Source organism: Gymnoscopelus braueri (assembly GCF_963280865.1).
Source record: "Gymnoscopelus braueri genome assembly, chromosome: 16".
Lineage (NCBI taxonomy): Eukaryota > Metazoa > Chordata > Actinopteri > Myctophiformes > Myctophidae > Gymnoscopelus > Gymnoscopelus braueri.
Window position 1 is genome coordinate 27,362,821 of NC_137616.1, and position 16,131 is coordinate 27,378,951.

The 16,131-nt window shown below is 40.8% G+C and overlaps 1 protein-coding gene across 1 annotated transcript; it reads right to left on the reverse strand.

Annotated features, from left to right (window-relative positions):
* Window positions 1-7,106: 7,106 nt before the first annotated feature.
* LOC308103103 (hydroperoxide isomerase ALOXE3-like) lies at window positions 7,107-14,891 on the reverse strand. Its single transcript, XM_080452956.1, has 15 exons — window positions 14,795-14,891; window positions 14,047-14,203; window positions 13,271-13,475; window positions 12,000-12,081; window positions 11,679-11,801; window positions 10,929-11,032; window positions 10,561-10,733; window positions 10,154-10,297; window positions 9,771-9,974; window positions 9,281-9,364; window positions 8,976-9,142; window positions 8,208-8,329; window positions 7,971-8,071; window positions 7,662-7,829; window positions 7,107-7,586 (listed from the first exon to the last, which is right to left on the reverse strand). The coding sequence occupies exons 2-15, from the start codon at window positions 14,179-14,181 to the stop codon at window positions 7,407-7,409; spliced, it is 1,992 nt and encodes a 663-aa protein (XP_080309082.1). The 5' UTR covers window positions 14,182-14,203; window positions 14,795-14,891; the 3' UTR covers window positions 7,107-7,406.
* Window positions 14,892-16,131: the final 1,240 nt, after the last annotated feature.

Here is a 16,131-nt window from a genome sequence, read left to right on the forward strand (position 1 = left end):
TGTTTCTGTGGCGGGTAAAAGCTGTAATATAATTAAATCAGATGCAAATTAAATTCACCCCTCTTATTTTGGATGCATCATTGCGGTGGGAGCTTAAAGCATGTACATGCCAGCGTATTGCAATCTCAGGCATAGAACAGCTCATACATATTACATGGCTATTAGGAGTAAGGCTTGTGGTTCAAAAGTACGAATCAGCTTATTTATTAATTCAGTTTCAAAATTAAAACATGGAAAATATTTCAGATCTGGGGTAAAAAGAAGTGATATGTTTGACCCTGAGCTTATCAAAACTGAATAATTTGCCTACCCGGAAACCGGTTATCAGGCCCAAACCCTAACTAGATGGAGTTTATGTGTATCATTTTTACTCTGATTTTCTGAACTCTCTAAACTACTGTCTTCAGAGCCAAACTTATACTGTACTGTCGCTTCAGAGAAAGAGTAGCAAACCAGCCCTTTCTGATAGATCTGCATTCATTATGTGCTGTCATCAGTGATTTATGGGTCTACCAGTCTGGGGTTCTGGCAGCCATATGTTGGCTCATCTAGCCAGGGGCGCCATAAGTGGCAGAAAACGCTGAATGATTCAGAAGTCCCAGAGCTGGACAGGTCACGACAGCTCAGTTAACATGGTTAACACACAGGAGATACCAGGATACCAGAGTGGTTTAAAAGTGCACCATGTAGCATATTTTGACGCTTGTCACCTGTAAGTTAGAGCTGAGATATACAAGTGATATTGTTCCCATAACCCAAAGGGACAGCTGTGTGTTTCTAAACAAAACTGTTCCCTTAACCTAGAGGGCTATGGGTTCCTGATCAGTATTCATTTAAGATCAAATTTAAACATTGTTGCAATTGTTGCATTTTAAAAGCTGCCATATAAACAGCCAATCAGGATGGAATATGAAAAATACTGATGTGTGATGTTTGGATAAAGGAGGAATTTGTTTAGCAAAAAATCGGCCTTGTGGTGGCGCTATAATAGGCTGATGTGAACATTTTGGGGCAGAGGTTCTGCTCTGGCCTCCAGGGAGTTTGTGTGCACAGTTTCGCGCCGATTGGTCCAACGGTGCCAGAAATTGTCTGCTCACTTAGGAACGGACACACACACACACACACACACACACACACACACACACACACACACACACACACACACACACACACACACACACACACACACATAAGGACAGACGGACAGGGGCGAAAACATAGTCTCGGCCACGCCTTCGGCCTATAGCGGAGACAACAAATGAACTTTTATGGTATTGGACATGCCAGAGTTTTACTCCCGGCTCTGCTACATAAGCAAAATAGAATGATTTAGATTTGGATGCGAAAACGCTTTGCATTGCAATTCTTGAGGGAGGGTTTGGTTGCTAAAGAGGGACAGAAAAATCCTTGCCTTCTTTTTGTTCGCCAGCCAACATAGTATTATGTTGAGAGAAAGAGAATGAGAAAAGATGCCCATTATCGAGGAGACGAGGACGTAATCCTGATATTTGTATTCTCTCATCATTATCTGGTTAGCCCTTTTAATGGTGTGTAATTGACAACGTGAACATCTTCAGCCTTAAACTCTCTTGAGTTTAAGTTTAAACTCTCTTGCAGATCTAGAAAGCTAGTTACATCAGCATTTTTACGGCTTGTTGATTCCAGCTTCCTGTGGTCAGTTTCCATTCAGTTTAAGATATCTTAAACTGAATGGAAGTTCAAGCTAAAAGCCTTCCAGTAGATCAGGTTAACAACAAAATATCATAGTAAATCTTCTGTGAGATGACGTACTCGTAACTGTGTGTGTGTGTGTGTGTGTGTGTGTGTGTGTGTGTGTGTGTGTGTGTGTGTGTGTGTGTGCGTGTGTGCGTGTGTGTGTGTGTGTGTGTGTGTGTGTGTGTGTGTGTGTGTGTGTGTGTGTGTGTGTGTGTGTGTGTGTGTGTGTGTGTGTTAGTCTGTTGGAGACTGATCTGTTTGTGTGCGTGTGTGTGTGTGAGTGAGAGGGGGTGTATGGCCACCAATGTTATTCTGCGTCTGACAGAATCCATGTCAGACAGCGTAAAAAAAACAGTCCTTGTCAGACCACCATAGATAATCCCCCCCATCCCCCCCTCTCTCTCCTTCAGTGGCCTGGTGAGGCTTTATGATATTGGACAATGAATACACTGGGACATCAGATGGGATCACAGCAGCATTCAAGATTCCACCAATGACATAGTTTCCCTGCCTGAGTTTGTAATACAGACATTGAGGAACATTAAGTCATAGTTACCGCACCATCGTGGCTGCCAAAGGCTATCTCTGTTTCAGCTTGCACATTTCCAGGTTAAAAACACATTTTAAAATGTAATGGCTAAACAAAAACATGGTTTGTATTCCAGGAATGACAGTGGGCGAATGTGATCGGTGCACCTGATAATAGTGATGATGTAATCCCTAGGGTACAATGCTATCCATGTAGGGAATTGAAACCATATTTCTTTTAACTAAATAAATGTAAATAGGTAAAATTACTGTATATTACGTGGCAGCTCTTTCCCCATGGAGCCATAGAAATGATGGACTTTTCTTTCACTGGGTCGTTTAGCACTCATTGATCTCATGATTACCATGTTAACTGAGCTGTCAGCTTTGGCATCTGGCGTTACTGACTCACGCACGGGGAAAGGAAAATGGGTAGGCGAAACCCACTTATCATGCAGTGCCATGCATGCGCTCTCTACTGTCCCTCCTCATTTAAAGCCTAGCCACTTTAATTACCAGTTATAAATTGGTTCAGGTTGGCTTATTTTCATACTGTACCATGCATATACAGTACCTGATCCAGTCCATCAAGCTTATCCCAAGCAAAATCTTAATCTTGTGGTAAGGATACACCTTGTATGTACTACTATGCACACAAAATATACAAAATAATGTTTTGCATTATTGTTAATAATTATTATTATTATTATGATAATTATAAATATACATTATATAATAATAATAATAATTATGATATTAGGTATATTATATTCTATGGTCCCCTTCCCGTGGAAGCAGCATGATGGATTATTCGGACAGGGGACAATAACCAAAATGAAGTGCAAACTTAAAGCATAAAAAAAGTGATTTATAGAACAGAGACATGTGACTGATGTGTTTTGATTAACCTGTCAAACACTTACCCCTCCTCGACTTTTTGGATGCTGAGTAGCAGTAACAATTTAATGATACTAACTTATGGCTACTGAGGCCCAGATTTATATTGCTGTAAATCCACAACAACGCAGCAACCACAAAAAAACAAAACACAAAAGACCCCACTATATCTACCTCCTCATACGTAGAGAAACCATAATTTCTTTCATCTTTAAGGCTTCCCAATTTGATTAACAGTGACTCTAATCATAAGAAGCTCTTAGTATGATTAGAACACAAACATAATGCTGATTTGTCGACATCTCATCTAATCTGTCAGGCCGTTGAGGTTTCTACTTTAAAACGAAACAGAGACGAGTCGAGATTTTCTAAAAAAAAATTACATCTCCTTCTCCCTCAACACCTAACCATGGCATCAGCACTCACTCTTGATATCAAAGATGCTTAAAAACACCACTGAACAATTATGGAGGAAATCTTCAAGGATCAGAGTGTAATGTATGCATCCTTTACTACCAGCGCTCATATATTCACTTCACGTTGTCTAGGCTGCAGCACAGAATTTTAGAATGAATTTAGCAGCTAATAATTAAGTCTGTGCGGGAGTAAATGTTATTATTGCCATCAATGCTGAGTTCATTTAATTGATCACAGCTGGATGAAAGGAATCATGTCCAGTATGTGCTGAACAAGGTCTAAATTTTAGTTTTTACTTTCTGGCCAAGATGAAATACCACTAATCATAATTCTCTATTAAACCTAAGCCTCACATTAACATCCACCGTAACCGCAATCAAGACCTTGCAATAATTGCAATCAACATCCTTTACTGTTGACATAGTTATATACTAGCTGTTTCTTCTTTTTTTTGTGGATGAAAGTTTTAGAAGAATTCAATAACTTGGATCAACTGTGAGGTGTTATTAATACTCAGGTGAGATGTAATTGATGTCAACATGGCCTATCCATCTCCTAAAGGACTCCAATTGCCTTTTGTTGCACCAGCATTATACATACGCAGTGCTGAAAGACAATAAATAACAACCCGGGTATAATAGACATGACCCAGTGGGGTCAATTAAGAGATGAAATGTATCGATTTGTGATCTATCTCTGTTAACCAAGTCCCAAGGTCAATGAACCTAGCCTCTGTCTAAGAAGACAACATGCTGTCAGTCTCGCTTTGGTATGATAAATGGTATGTCATCTTCACTGATAAATGGCATTTGATCCACTGCGGTAAAGATCGAATTTCATAACTTCATAAGCAAAATGTCACCGTCTGCATATAGAGGAGGCAACTTGTCATTCTTACAATTTTCATATAGCTTGTGTAGAAAACAATCAAGCATTCTCTGTCTCTTCCTTCTCATGCACACACGCGCGCGCGCGCGTGTACATGCACGCACGCACACACACATCACTACAGATGGCAACAGGAAGCTTCCTATTCACATTGGGACATATCCAACTGACAGTATTGGTGTCTGGAGGCTGTGTGAAAGATACAGTAGAGAGTTCAACAGAGGTATTGACACTGAATTCCACAGGAATTCAGCCATTATTATTATTGCAAGCAGCCCACTGTTTGGCCTTGGTGGATGCTTGTTATAGTAAAATTACTTTCTGTCTCTTTTTGATGATAAAACCCTAGCATGCTTCAAATGAGAACCGTTCAGTGTTAAAGAGGGAGTTGATCTTTAACCACTTCAACCTGAGTGCCCCCTTTTCTGGGGAAGATTCAGCAGAAATAACAGATCTACAAGCTCACAATGCGTCGCAATGCGATGTCGCTATGCGATGTCGCTATGCGATGTCGCAATGCGATGTCGCTATGCGATCTGCAGTCCATAGGTAGATCTGCTAAGATCTCGGCAAAGAGATTTAGTGTAGAAGAAAATAAGAGCAGACCAAGTACAGAGCCAACTCAGATCTGTTTCATCAAGCATAGAGGGTTTAAGAGGTCAAAGACAATGTGCAATGTTTTTTTGCGAGCATATCGTGGCGTATTTCATAGTGAAACAGGGGCTGGGCGTATCTCAGCCAATCAACGGCGTTGAACCACAACTCCTCCGCATACCAACTGTCTCTTACGGCATTGATTCCTTACCTCAAATGTTTTCAGAAACATTCAGAAGAAAAGATAGTTTGCAATGTAGTCCGCCATGTTAAAGGAAAACATAATATTTCAACAGAGTAACATTTGTAAATGAAACAACATTAGGGCATGGTCACACATACAGTATTCTATGGGAACAAAAAGATGGAGCTACCGGTTGCGGCGTGTTGATGTTGCTTTCAACACATCAGAAGCATGGAGTTCAACATTAGTGAACTTCAACCAGGCATCAACCAATAGGAAAGACCAAAGACGCATGTCGTTGACCCCACTTGGCAGGCATTAAGCTTGTAGTATCCTTTCAGTCAGTCGACCATTCCAACATAAGTCAAACGAACTACACTCCCGAAAATCTGCTTTGCCAGTGCTCACAACAATCCACAAGACAGCATGGGTTGTTCACGCATCTGACACCTTGGCATGCATTGGCTACTCCCTCACCAAGGTATGTGTGACCGTACCCTCGCACAACTGCTGTATTTATGCCAACATGGCTGCCATGAATAAGACCTTTTAAAAGCCTTGCATACCAAGAAAAGTATATTCTGAATAAACCTCGGACAAGACACAATAGTCAATATTCATATTCATATGGCTCTGTGAAGTGCTTGACAGATGTAAAAAAGTGGGGGAAATTCGTTTTCGTGCATAGTTCCTATTGTATCGTTATTTCCATAGAAAAAAAGAAAGGGAAGAAGAAGAGGGGGGGGGGGGGCGGCAAGGGGGAAAGGAGATCAAACAAGAGAACAAAAAAAACAAAACAGGTTATCTACATATTTACACATGGCACCTGAGATAAGATATAAAGGTGCGTTAGCATAGCAGCAGATGTATACTGTGCATGATATACTTATGGACGTTAGTTAAGGCGCTTGTTCAATATGAAGCTGTGTTGGTTATGGACGGTATCCATAGAAATAAGTGTCACCGGGTGTGACGGCTGTGAACACTGAGGTATGGTGCTTATGATCTATCTATTTTTTTAAATCTATGTTCTAGCGTCTAGCCAATCAAATACTCTGCTGTGTTTGTGTTTGTGGGATGGCATTTCTGAATTATACTTATTATCTGCCAAAGCTGTATTATGTACGGCATCTATAATCTCATGGAAGGAACAAGTCCAATAATAACTGCAAATTTCAAGTACATTTACATGATCCATTGCAGTTATACAGTATTCGTGGATGGATGTCACCTGGCACTCACTGTGATATACAAAGTCATTGTATGGGATCAGAATCACCTCCCCTTTAGACATCTATGGAATATTTCTTGCAGAATGTGAGTACAAAAACCACAGTATTTGTGATGCCCGGAGAACAAAGTGTAATTCCCTCTCTGTGGATAGAGGGGCTGTCCAGCTCTGGCCTATCTGATGGACTGACCTCAGCCGGCATGCATGGAGGGCAGCCAGCACCACGGTCAGTTCCACTCTGTTACCCTGCCAAGTAGCCAGTTGGTGGTGGCACTACACCTGAGCCACAGCATCTTGTCAGCCACAGCATATTAGTCACAAAGGAGACTCGCAAGGGGGAAGGAGGAGCTCACTAGCTACGGGTGATCTGGGATTTCCAATGTTTTTCTGTCATCCCTCATCAGCATTGGATTCGGTAGGCAAAGGAAAAGAAAGAGCAAGGTCCCCGGGAAGAGAATTTTTAATTTAATTTCAACCCTTGAGAGTTAATAGTTATGTGGGCTAAGGACAGTATTTTAATAGGCAAGGCAAGGCAATTTTATTTGTATAGCACATTTCAACAGCAAGGCAATTCAATGTGCTTTACACAAAACATCAAGCAAACGAAACACAATATTACAATTATAAATACCCGAGTGTATAGTTTGTTAAAATTCCAAAAAGACATTATCACTTGTTTGATATTTACTGTGGCAGTAATACAGTTGTCACACCATACTGTGGTAAATTGTTATGCAGGAATTCTTAACATAATTTGAAGAGAAATACCATATATCATAAACACCATGCATGTAATCAGTAGAGCTAGCTCTGATATCATTATGTACTGTAGTGGATCTACAATGAAATAAACGTGAATTAATTTCTGTTCTCACAGGAGGAGAGTAATAAGAAACAAACATAATTAGCCTATGTAACGTAACCCATGTTACACCACGCTCAGAGGCCTACTTAAATGCATGTACTGTTTTCTATTTCAGCTGGGTTTAAGTAGTTGTAGGGCACGAGGAGCTCAGAATTCCTCTTTGCGATAGAGTCGCTGAGACGGGACAGCTCTTCTTGGAAACTCTTGATCATCTGCTTGGGCGCTTCCTCGTCTAAGCATTCATCCGTGTATGAACCCAGAGGAACCTGAGGAAGGCAATTATTATTGTGAAACGTAGTGGGGTCAGCGGCGTGTGTTCTTTCATGCGATATTGGACGTACAAAGTCAAATCTCTGGCTCAGCATCCATGCGGTTGCCATACACCTAGTGGTGATCCTCTTGTTTGGCAACGTCTCCAAAATGGTCTCCATGGTAGAGTTCCCCTTAGTGGTTGGAGGAGCTTTGAGCAGCATGAGAGGGTTGTTGGGCATCCAGCTGTTGTAGTCAAACTAAAACAGAGAGACACGTGTACTTGCTGCAACATCTAAAAATAAGCCTTAGTCTATCAGGTCTGCGTCTGGCTGCTTTACAAAGATACATCTGTGTGTGTTTCAACAGTCAGGGAAGCGTTGACTATCCCTTCATCTCACCTGCCCACCATGGACTGCAGCATGCTGAGCTGACACCGTGAAGATCACCATGGTGATGAACTTGATGACCTCCTCCACAACAAGGAAGGTAGCAGGAATCCCTGTTTTGTTTGGGTCACCGTCCAGCAGGCATTTTGATATGGTATACGCTTTTGTCAATGTCCAGTCATGTTAAATATTCATTCACATGTTTGCTGTTAACCCAACACTATGCTAGAAGGACATACGTTGCATTACCTGAGCTCTTGTTTCCTAAGAAGCCATAGGTGAATATGTCACTGACCCAGGCCTGGAGCTCAGTGTCCTTACACACATCACTGTCTGAGGGGTAATAGTACTGCACTATGGCCCTCACAAAGCTGGAGAGGAAACACAGAAGATATTGATGTCTAAAAAGTTAGTTGTGCAAAATGTTGTGTTATGTTATTTATTTTTTTATATTTATTTGCATATCTATCCACTCTCTTTCTCTAGAGCAGTGGTTCCCAGAGTGGGTTCCAGGGACCCCCAGGGGTCCTTGGGGGTTGAGGGTTTCCGGGGAGTCTTCTGCTAAAGTATTGGTAATTAGGAACCAAATGGACCGTAAACACAGGACTATAACTCAGGGAGTCTACAAATGGAACCAGATGGCGCCTTATGGGTCCATTTGATTCAATTTTTACACTTACAGATGGATGGGGGCCGTGGCCTAATATGCATATCAAACTGGGGGTCCCTGAAATGACAAAGTTTGACAACCACCTCTAGAGAGACTATGCTATTTATTTACAACAATAACCTGGTGTTTAATAGTACTAAAAACTCTGGTGTGTGTGTGTGTGTGTGTGTGTGTGTGTGTGTGTGTGTGTGTGTGTGTGTGTGTGTGTGTGTGTGTGTGTGTGTGTGTGTGTGTGTGTGTGTGTGTGTGTGTGTGTGTGTGTGTGTGTGTGTGTGGGAGGGAGGGAGGAAAGAGAGTATGTATGTGAGAGTAAGTTATGTCATAACAGCAAATTGTATTATGTTCACCTAGTGATGATATCCCACAGCTTGAGTCCATCATCTCTGTAGTAGAAGTTAGGGATAGACTCCAGTCCTCGTGCTGTGATGTTCTCTGGCAGACACAGAAAGCTGTAGGTCGTTTCAGAGTGAGCCTTTCTCATCAGCTCTGTTATCCCCTCTGTTGCTAGTGTACTCTACAGAAAGACAGCATGTATGCTAGTATCCCGAACTAAAACATCAACAATGATTTTCAAAATAAGTCATTCAAGTTTTAATGTTTGTGAATGTATTTTCAGTGTACGTGAATATTTCTATCCATGTGAAATTCATACTTCAGCCAGAATTCCTCCTGGCCCAAGTTGCTCACGATCTAGAAATTTTTGCTGGAGGGTGTAGCGGAAGTGAGGCATCAGCAACTGGACATAAAAATAATTATGAATATATTAATAGAAAGAAGAATATTAATGTCAAACATTCAAGGCAAAAAAAGTTGCATCCATGTGATGTTTTTCTTTATAATCAGAGGGTTGATAATTAAGCTACAGTATAGCAATGTTTTTTGTCACCTTATGGTCTGATCTTATTCACAAAACCTTCATATACAGACATAGATTCAGCCCTAGACATGTTATAACTTTATGAAATAAACTCCATAGGGCTTTAAAAACTGTAGGAAAACAGCACAGCCAGTTTGTGCTACAAAGATTTATGGTCTGAGAGGTTTGACTTTGAAGCGGAAATAAAATGCCCAGTTCAGGCCATAAAAACGGGACCGGAGACAAACAGATCAAATAGCTGCACAATCTTTCCACATGATCATACCTTGTAGATGGGATGAATACCCGGAAGGCATCGTAGAATGGCAATTGCAAAGACCTCTGCCAGCAAATGAGTATTCAGAAGGTGATAGACAGTCTGATTTAGGAGGGTATCTGCATTTTTCAGAAACATTTTGGCTAGCAGCCAGTCGGTCTCTGGGTCACTACGCAGATAAATTGCATTTTGCTCTGAAGGTTGCTGATTCAGCTTGGGATGTCAAAAAAGACATATTATTATACATTTTTAATACAATATGTCATTGGAATTTTGCACACTTTTTTTCACCAAAGTATATTGATAGTTTATGTGTCAAATAACTTGTCCAGTGACTTTGACTCTTTACAGTAGGAATGCAGGCAGTGATTCACTGCATCAGCAATAAATACCTGAATTGCAATGGGCATCAGTTTCTTCTCAGAGTTCATGTAGAACAAGCAAAAACCAGGAGTCAGAGGCAATGGTTCACCTTTGTCCTCCCTGGTGGGCAATCCATCCATCTTCTTGTAGTCACAGATGAATATGTTGCCTTTCTGTGTCGGAGAAAGAGGTGGCTTACCGGACTGGTTTTCAAACATTTTGTGCCCAAGGCTCACCAAAGGGCAAGTTAAAAACCAAAAGCACACCCATATTCATATCTGTGTAAAAATAGCCTTTAATTATAACATGTGTTATCACTATAAAACACATGTTTTTTAATTTACTAATACCAAATCAAATGTTTAACCACTTAAGCCACCTTTCACTTGTGCCATAATATTGAAATTATAATACATCCTAAGGTACACTTCAATACCATCATCTCCATCTGCAGAGAGCTGCCATCCTCAAAGAAGGGCTTCACCATCTCCTCAGTGACCGGAAAGTTCGAGGGAAGTTTGGAACAGCGGCAGATCACATTTGGATTGGTTGCGTTCAGAAACTGGTATCCATAAAATTCATCTTCCATCCAGTGCTCGGAGACATACTCTGGAAGGTACATTTTATTTTTAATGTCTCTAATGAAGTGGTGAAAGTATGTCATTCTGACCAAGGTCAACTACAGTATTAAGCAAAAGCAGATTTGTTGCACTGTAAATGCATGTGGGAATAGTTTTTTTATTTTACTATTTTAAGAGAATGATGCAGTAAAGGCTTGACAGCAAACCTGCAGGCCATTCGTACCAGAGATGGGTGTCTTGTTAAACCAGAAGACCTTTTTCATGGCCTCAAGGTCTTTCCACTGATCAGTAGAGTCTTTGAGGCCCTTCAGTGCGAGTTCGGCATTACTGAAAATGAACAAAAAGATGCACGTTTCTGACTCTGTATAGTTATCTCTATATTGTCATACAGATGATGACCGGAACGAGGTCATTTGTTTTACTCAGATATGAATTATATCTACTTTATAATCAATAATAAGCTTTATTTGTATGGCACGTTTCTAGCAAAGTTACAAGGTACTTTAATATAACAAAATACCAAAATGGGTGTGTGAACAATATTCACAAAGAAAGGAAATTATTATATGGGGGAAAAAAATCAGGGATTTATACGCCTGGCCTACTAGCAGTGTGCACATTAAGAAATGTGGCACTGATCGGTCAAGCGGTTCGCCAGATAGCCGTGGAAAGACATGCAAACAGACGCACAGCCCCCTTCGAGCAACACAGTGAAAAAAATCTTTTAGTTACACCAACATTGTTCTTATGAAGAGCTTTTTTTCATGTGTTACAGAAATCTGGCACTTTCATTCCCACTTCAGCTGTGGGTGAAGTGTCATATAAATAGTATTCGGTCAAGAGTGGGGAAATTAATGGAATACGGAATTTATGGAAATTGACACCGGCTACTGTCCCCACATTATGCCAATATGGAACATTGTCAGTGGATTTCCTGCTTCCAGTGGAATTGGGAAAGGGGTTATTGACTCACGTTGTTTGTTTGGAAATAAAACGTTCTGATCTATATTTGAAGGAGAAGCGGATCTCAGCCGGGAGCTCAGAGTTGTCCTTGAAATTGCTGATGCATGGCAGCCCTTCAGCATATGTCTTCCACCTGTAGACAGAGAAATGACAGCATGTAAAATCTAGTGCTTGGTCTAAAAGAGACTTCTGACACTACAACCTAATTCATACTGTGTTGTATGACCCTTTCACTTGCTGAGAACATTTATGGCGACACTGTTGTACAACAAAGTATAAGGTTTAAAACAGCAGCTTTGATCTGTGGTGAGCACACACACAAAAAACTCACTGGTACATGGCTTGGCGACGTAATAACTCTTTTTTCCGCAGGTCAATAAGCCGGGGATGGTCATCCTCAAAAACCTTTGTGGCTAAAAATGGCATAAAGAACACAATCAATCAAAAACACCAAAGGAATGCTTAACTAGAAAGGTGCGCTCAGTAGAACAGAAATCTCCACCAGTATACCCTAATAATAATAGCGATGTACCTGTATATGCAGTGAAATGTGTACGTATACCCATTGTGTAGTGCGGCATGTGATTACCAGTTATACATCGTAAAACGTTCTTTTGGGTGGCTGAGCTGCTATATGGTGCTATATGGTGTTCTTTTCGGTACAAAGAACCTGTAAGCCCCTGTGTGGTTATTTATAGGTTCTTTACTGGTTCTTCAGCTTAGTTTAGGCACCTCTAATGGTTCTGTATATTACCATTTAACAAAGATATACAGTATAGCGCCTTTAAGATAGTCGCTATAGCACCAAAAGAGGTTCCCCTATGACTATGTGCCAAATAACTTTTAGTCCTATTTACTATTTAGCACAATTTTCGTTTAATGTGTACTGTGCATGTCTGCAATTGGCTAGCCACCGGTATCCCATACGCTGGAGGGACAGGAGCGTTGTAGTTGGCTACTTAGTAGTATAGATCCCATAAGCTGGACAGACAGGCACAATCGATTGGCTAGTTGTACAACAAAGGGTCAGTCAGCTGACAAAGGCCAATAGGTCAAAACGTATACGTTTGTGATTGCTGCTGTGGCACATTAAAGACATTTAAAACTTTGTTTGTGAGTGCAGATGGTTCCTTTGTTGTTTGTGTTATCAAGAATCATTCTGCACCCGGTTTGACCGTAAGCTCTTTGAGTCGAACGTGCCTATAGCCTTTGAAGTGAGTTGCCCGTTTGGCTAGTGCCACACCATAGCCTTGCGGGACGTGTATCCCATATGATGAGGATTGATTGCTCTGTGATTGACATAGGCCTATAGTTATCATTGACCAATTTGAAGGATATTTAAGGATTAAGATCCTTGACCTGCTGTCAGCGTGCGCAAGAAACATGATGCTGATCAGCCTAGTAGTTTTGCCAGATTCATTGTGGAAAGATAGACAGTAGACACACACACACACACACACACACACACACACACACACACACACACACACACACACACACACACACACACACACACACACACACACACACACACACACACACACACACACACACACATACACACACGATAACTAAGCAACCTTATTTCCATTTGGACCATACCTCTTCCTCCTCTCAGCTCTACCGGGTCCCCCCTGGACACCCAGCGGTGACAGGGGAAGAGGATCACGTCGTTCTCTGGAGTTGTCACCACTACCTTGGAGCAGAACCATTCGTTTTCTGGGTTCAGTAAAAAGGGCTCTTTTTCAATCTTGACGAGAAGAATTTGGCCCAGAGCCGAGGATGATTTCACAGTGTAGTGGACTGTCTGTTGGCGATATGTAGGAAGATATGCATAAACAGGTTCCAATGTATTTGGAAACAGATCTTTCATTGTAATGTATATTCACACACACAAACACTCACTCACTCACTCACTCACTCACTCACTCACTCACTCACTCACTCACTCTCTCTTTCTGTCTTTTATTCAGATACAAAAACAAAAAACAAAATTATTCTTTGAAAACTATTAAAGCTGCAATCCAGATTTTTTTTTTTAATGAGTAAAACGTTATTTTAACTCACCTATATGGTACAGTGATACTACATACGTAATTTGCACATCTGCAGTAGTGGTCTTGACATATTTAGACCCTGGTATCGGGTACGACACCTACTGGTTATGAAGTAGTACTGCCGGAAGCTTATAAGCGGTACGCGCAATATCTCCTCTGGCCAAGTGGGGGTTGCATCTTATAAGAGTGGTAGAGGTTTTGGCTCCCACGCAGGAGACTGGGGTTAGAATCCGGGGTAATACTTACAGATTGCAGCTTTAAATATGTATTCAAAATGTAGTAATATTATTACCTGCCACACTTGGTTTCAATATACTGTACCTCTCCTGATTCAACATTGTCCAGTTCTGTGCGTTTGCTCTCCCCTCCAGTTCCGAACAATGTGACATATATATGGTCATATGTTCCGGCAAATGCCACGTCTGCTGTCGTTACTGCTAGCTTATACTCAGGCATGATGGTTAAGTGGAATTACAGTCTGCAATAAAACATAGAACTTTTAAGAGACTTTGAATTCGATATAGCCACCTGAATTCCACATTGTTGATATAACCTATAAAATAAATCATGTTTGATTAATAATTGATCGTGTAACATCTTAACTACTGTATTTAACTATTCTAATTACATTACAAACACCTTTGAAAGGTTTATTCTAAATGTTATTGGTTCGATTTGACAGCGGTCAAATCCAGCACATCAGTAAAGAAGCCTACCTATGTTTTAATTCAAGAATGTGAACACTTTGCAGGGATTAAATGCTTTCAAATCATTGTGATCAACAGAGATAGGTATTTATATACCACCATTTGGACTACCATGAAGAAATAGTCAATGTGACTTGCCACTTCTTGTCCAATAATTAAATATGTCGCTACTGTGCGTTTTTTGGCAAAAAGACTTGTTCAAACAGGCTGTTTAATTTGTAATACCCTTCACCACTCATCACACACCACAACTGTTGATACCCTTTATCACGCATGCATGCACGCACACACACTGCAAAGGAAAAACAAATTGTTCCTTCAGTATGATTAAATATATTATGAATATTATCTACACAACATACCCAGTTTTAAATATGATGCCAAAGTTGTCCAATTCCGTGCACTCACTCGCGTCCTTAGCTCAAATTAAGGTGAAATGAAACCAGACTATCTGCCAACCTAACAGACTGTTCACTGTCACAATCGCTACAGTGGACGTGCCTCTTTTTTATACTTCTGTTCCTCATTGGAGGAGACTGAAGTCATATTCAAATATACTTCACTATACAATAAAACATGACATCCCTCCTCATATTAGATAACTGATGCAAATTGTCCCGAAGGAGGATGTGAGACACAGCTCATTTGATTATTTGATTAAGGCTTTCGTACTGATGCAACACATTTATAAACTGTTATTCTAAGGAAACTCTAACTCTAACACAACTTCAGTGAGGCCCTTGTGAACAGAAATGATTGACAGCTAGTGTCCAGGAACCAGGAATATGCACACATGGAAGGTCCCTAGAGAGGTTGACAAGCACAAGGTTATGCTGTAGTTATTGTTGTTTACATGCTCTTTGTGATTATTTATATGAGCGTTATACTCACTCGCAACATAGGATTTGGTACAGCACTGTCATTTTATGATTCCAGTGATGCGATGTGAACACTTTGCAGGGATTTCTACAAGTTTGAAAAATGTATTGTCGGGTACTAAAAGAACAAGACAACCGTCTACTCTTCCCACATACTAGACTATACAGTACTAAAGCATTGTGACAGACAATTGACAGATATTTGCAACATATTACCATTGTCATTAGTGACAGTCTGTGCTGTTGCTTACACCCAATTGGAAATTGTCTCAGTTGTAGTGCTATACGAAAAGCCATGGGATCACCAAAATCAGTAGGGTTCACTTGAATCGTTAAGATTGCACCTTTCAGGAAGCTTGAATGCACTCAGCAGGTTTCACAAAGCTGCAGAGAACATTCCATGGCAACCGGCCTGTAGCTTTTGAGAAACATTATGTTGGGGAAGTGGTGAATGGACGAACAGACCAACTGGCTGACAGACAGTTTGACACAGTCATCCTTAGAGGCCTGCCACTAACAGGGCTAAAAATACACTGTTATACCCTTTCTTTGAGTGCGTTTGTGCCATTGCTGCTGTGTGGGGGAGAAAATACAGGTCAGTTAAAACAAAAAAATGTTTTGGCATATGACAAACTGACTAAACTAAACATGTAAATGTGAGTTTTCCCTCCACGGAGGCACTGCCATCTTATTTGACAACAGGTTTATTAACCTGTCATCCCTCCTGGGACGTCTGGAGCCTTTACTTCCAGCACCTGTGACATTGCTCTTAACTCCTCCTCATATCATTGTGCACCTGAAATGCATGAGGTAAACCACAC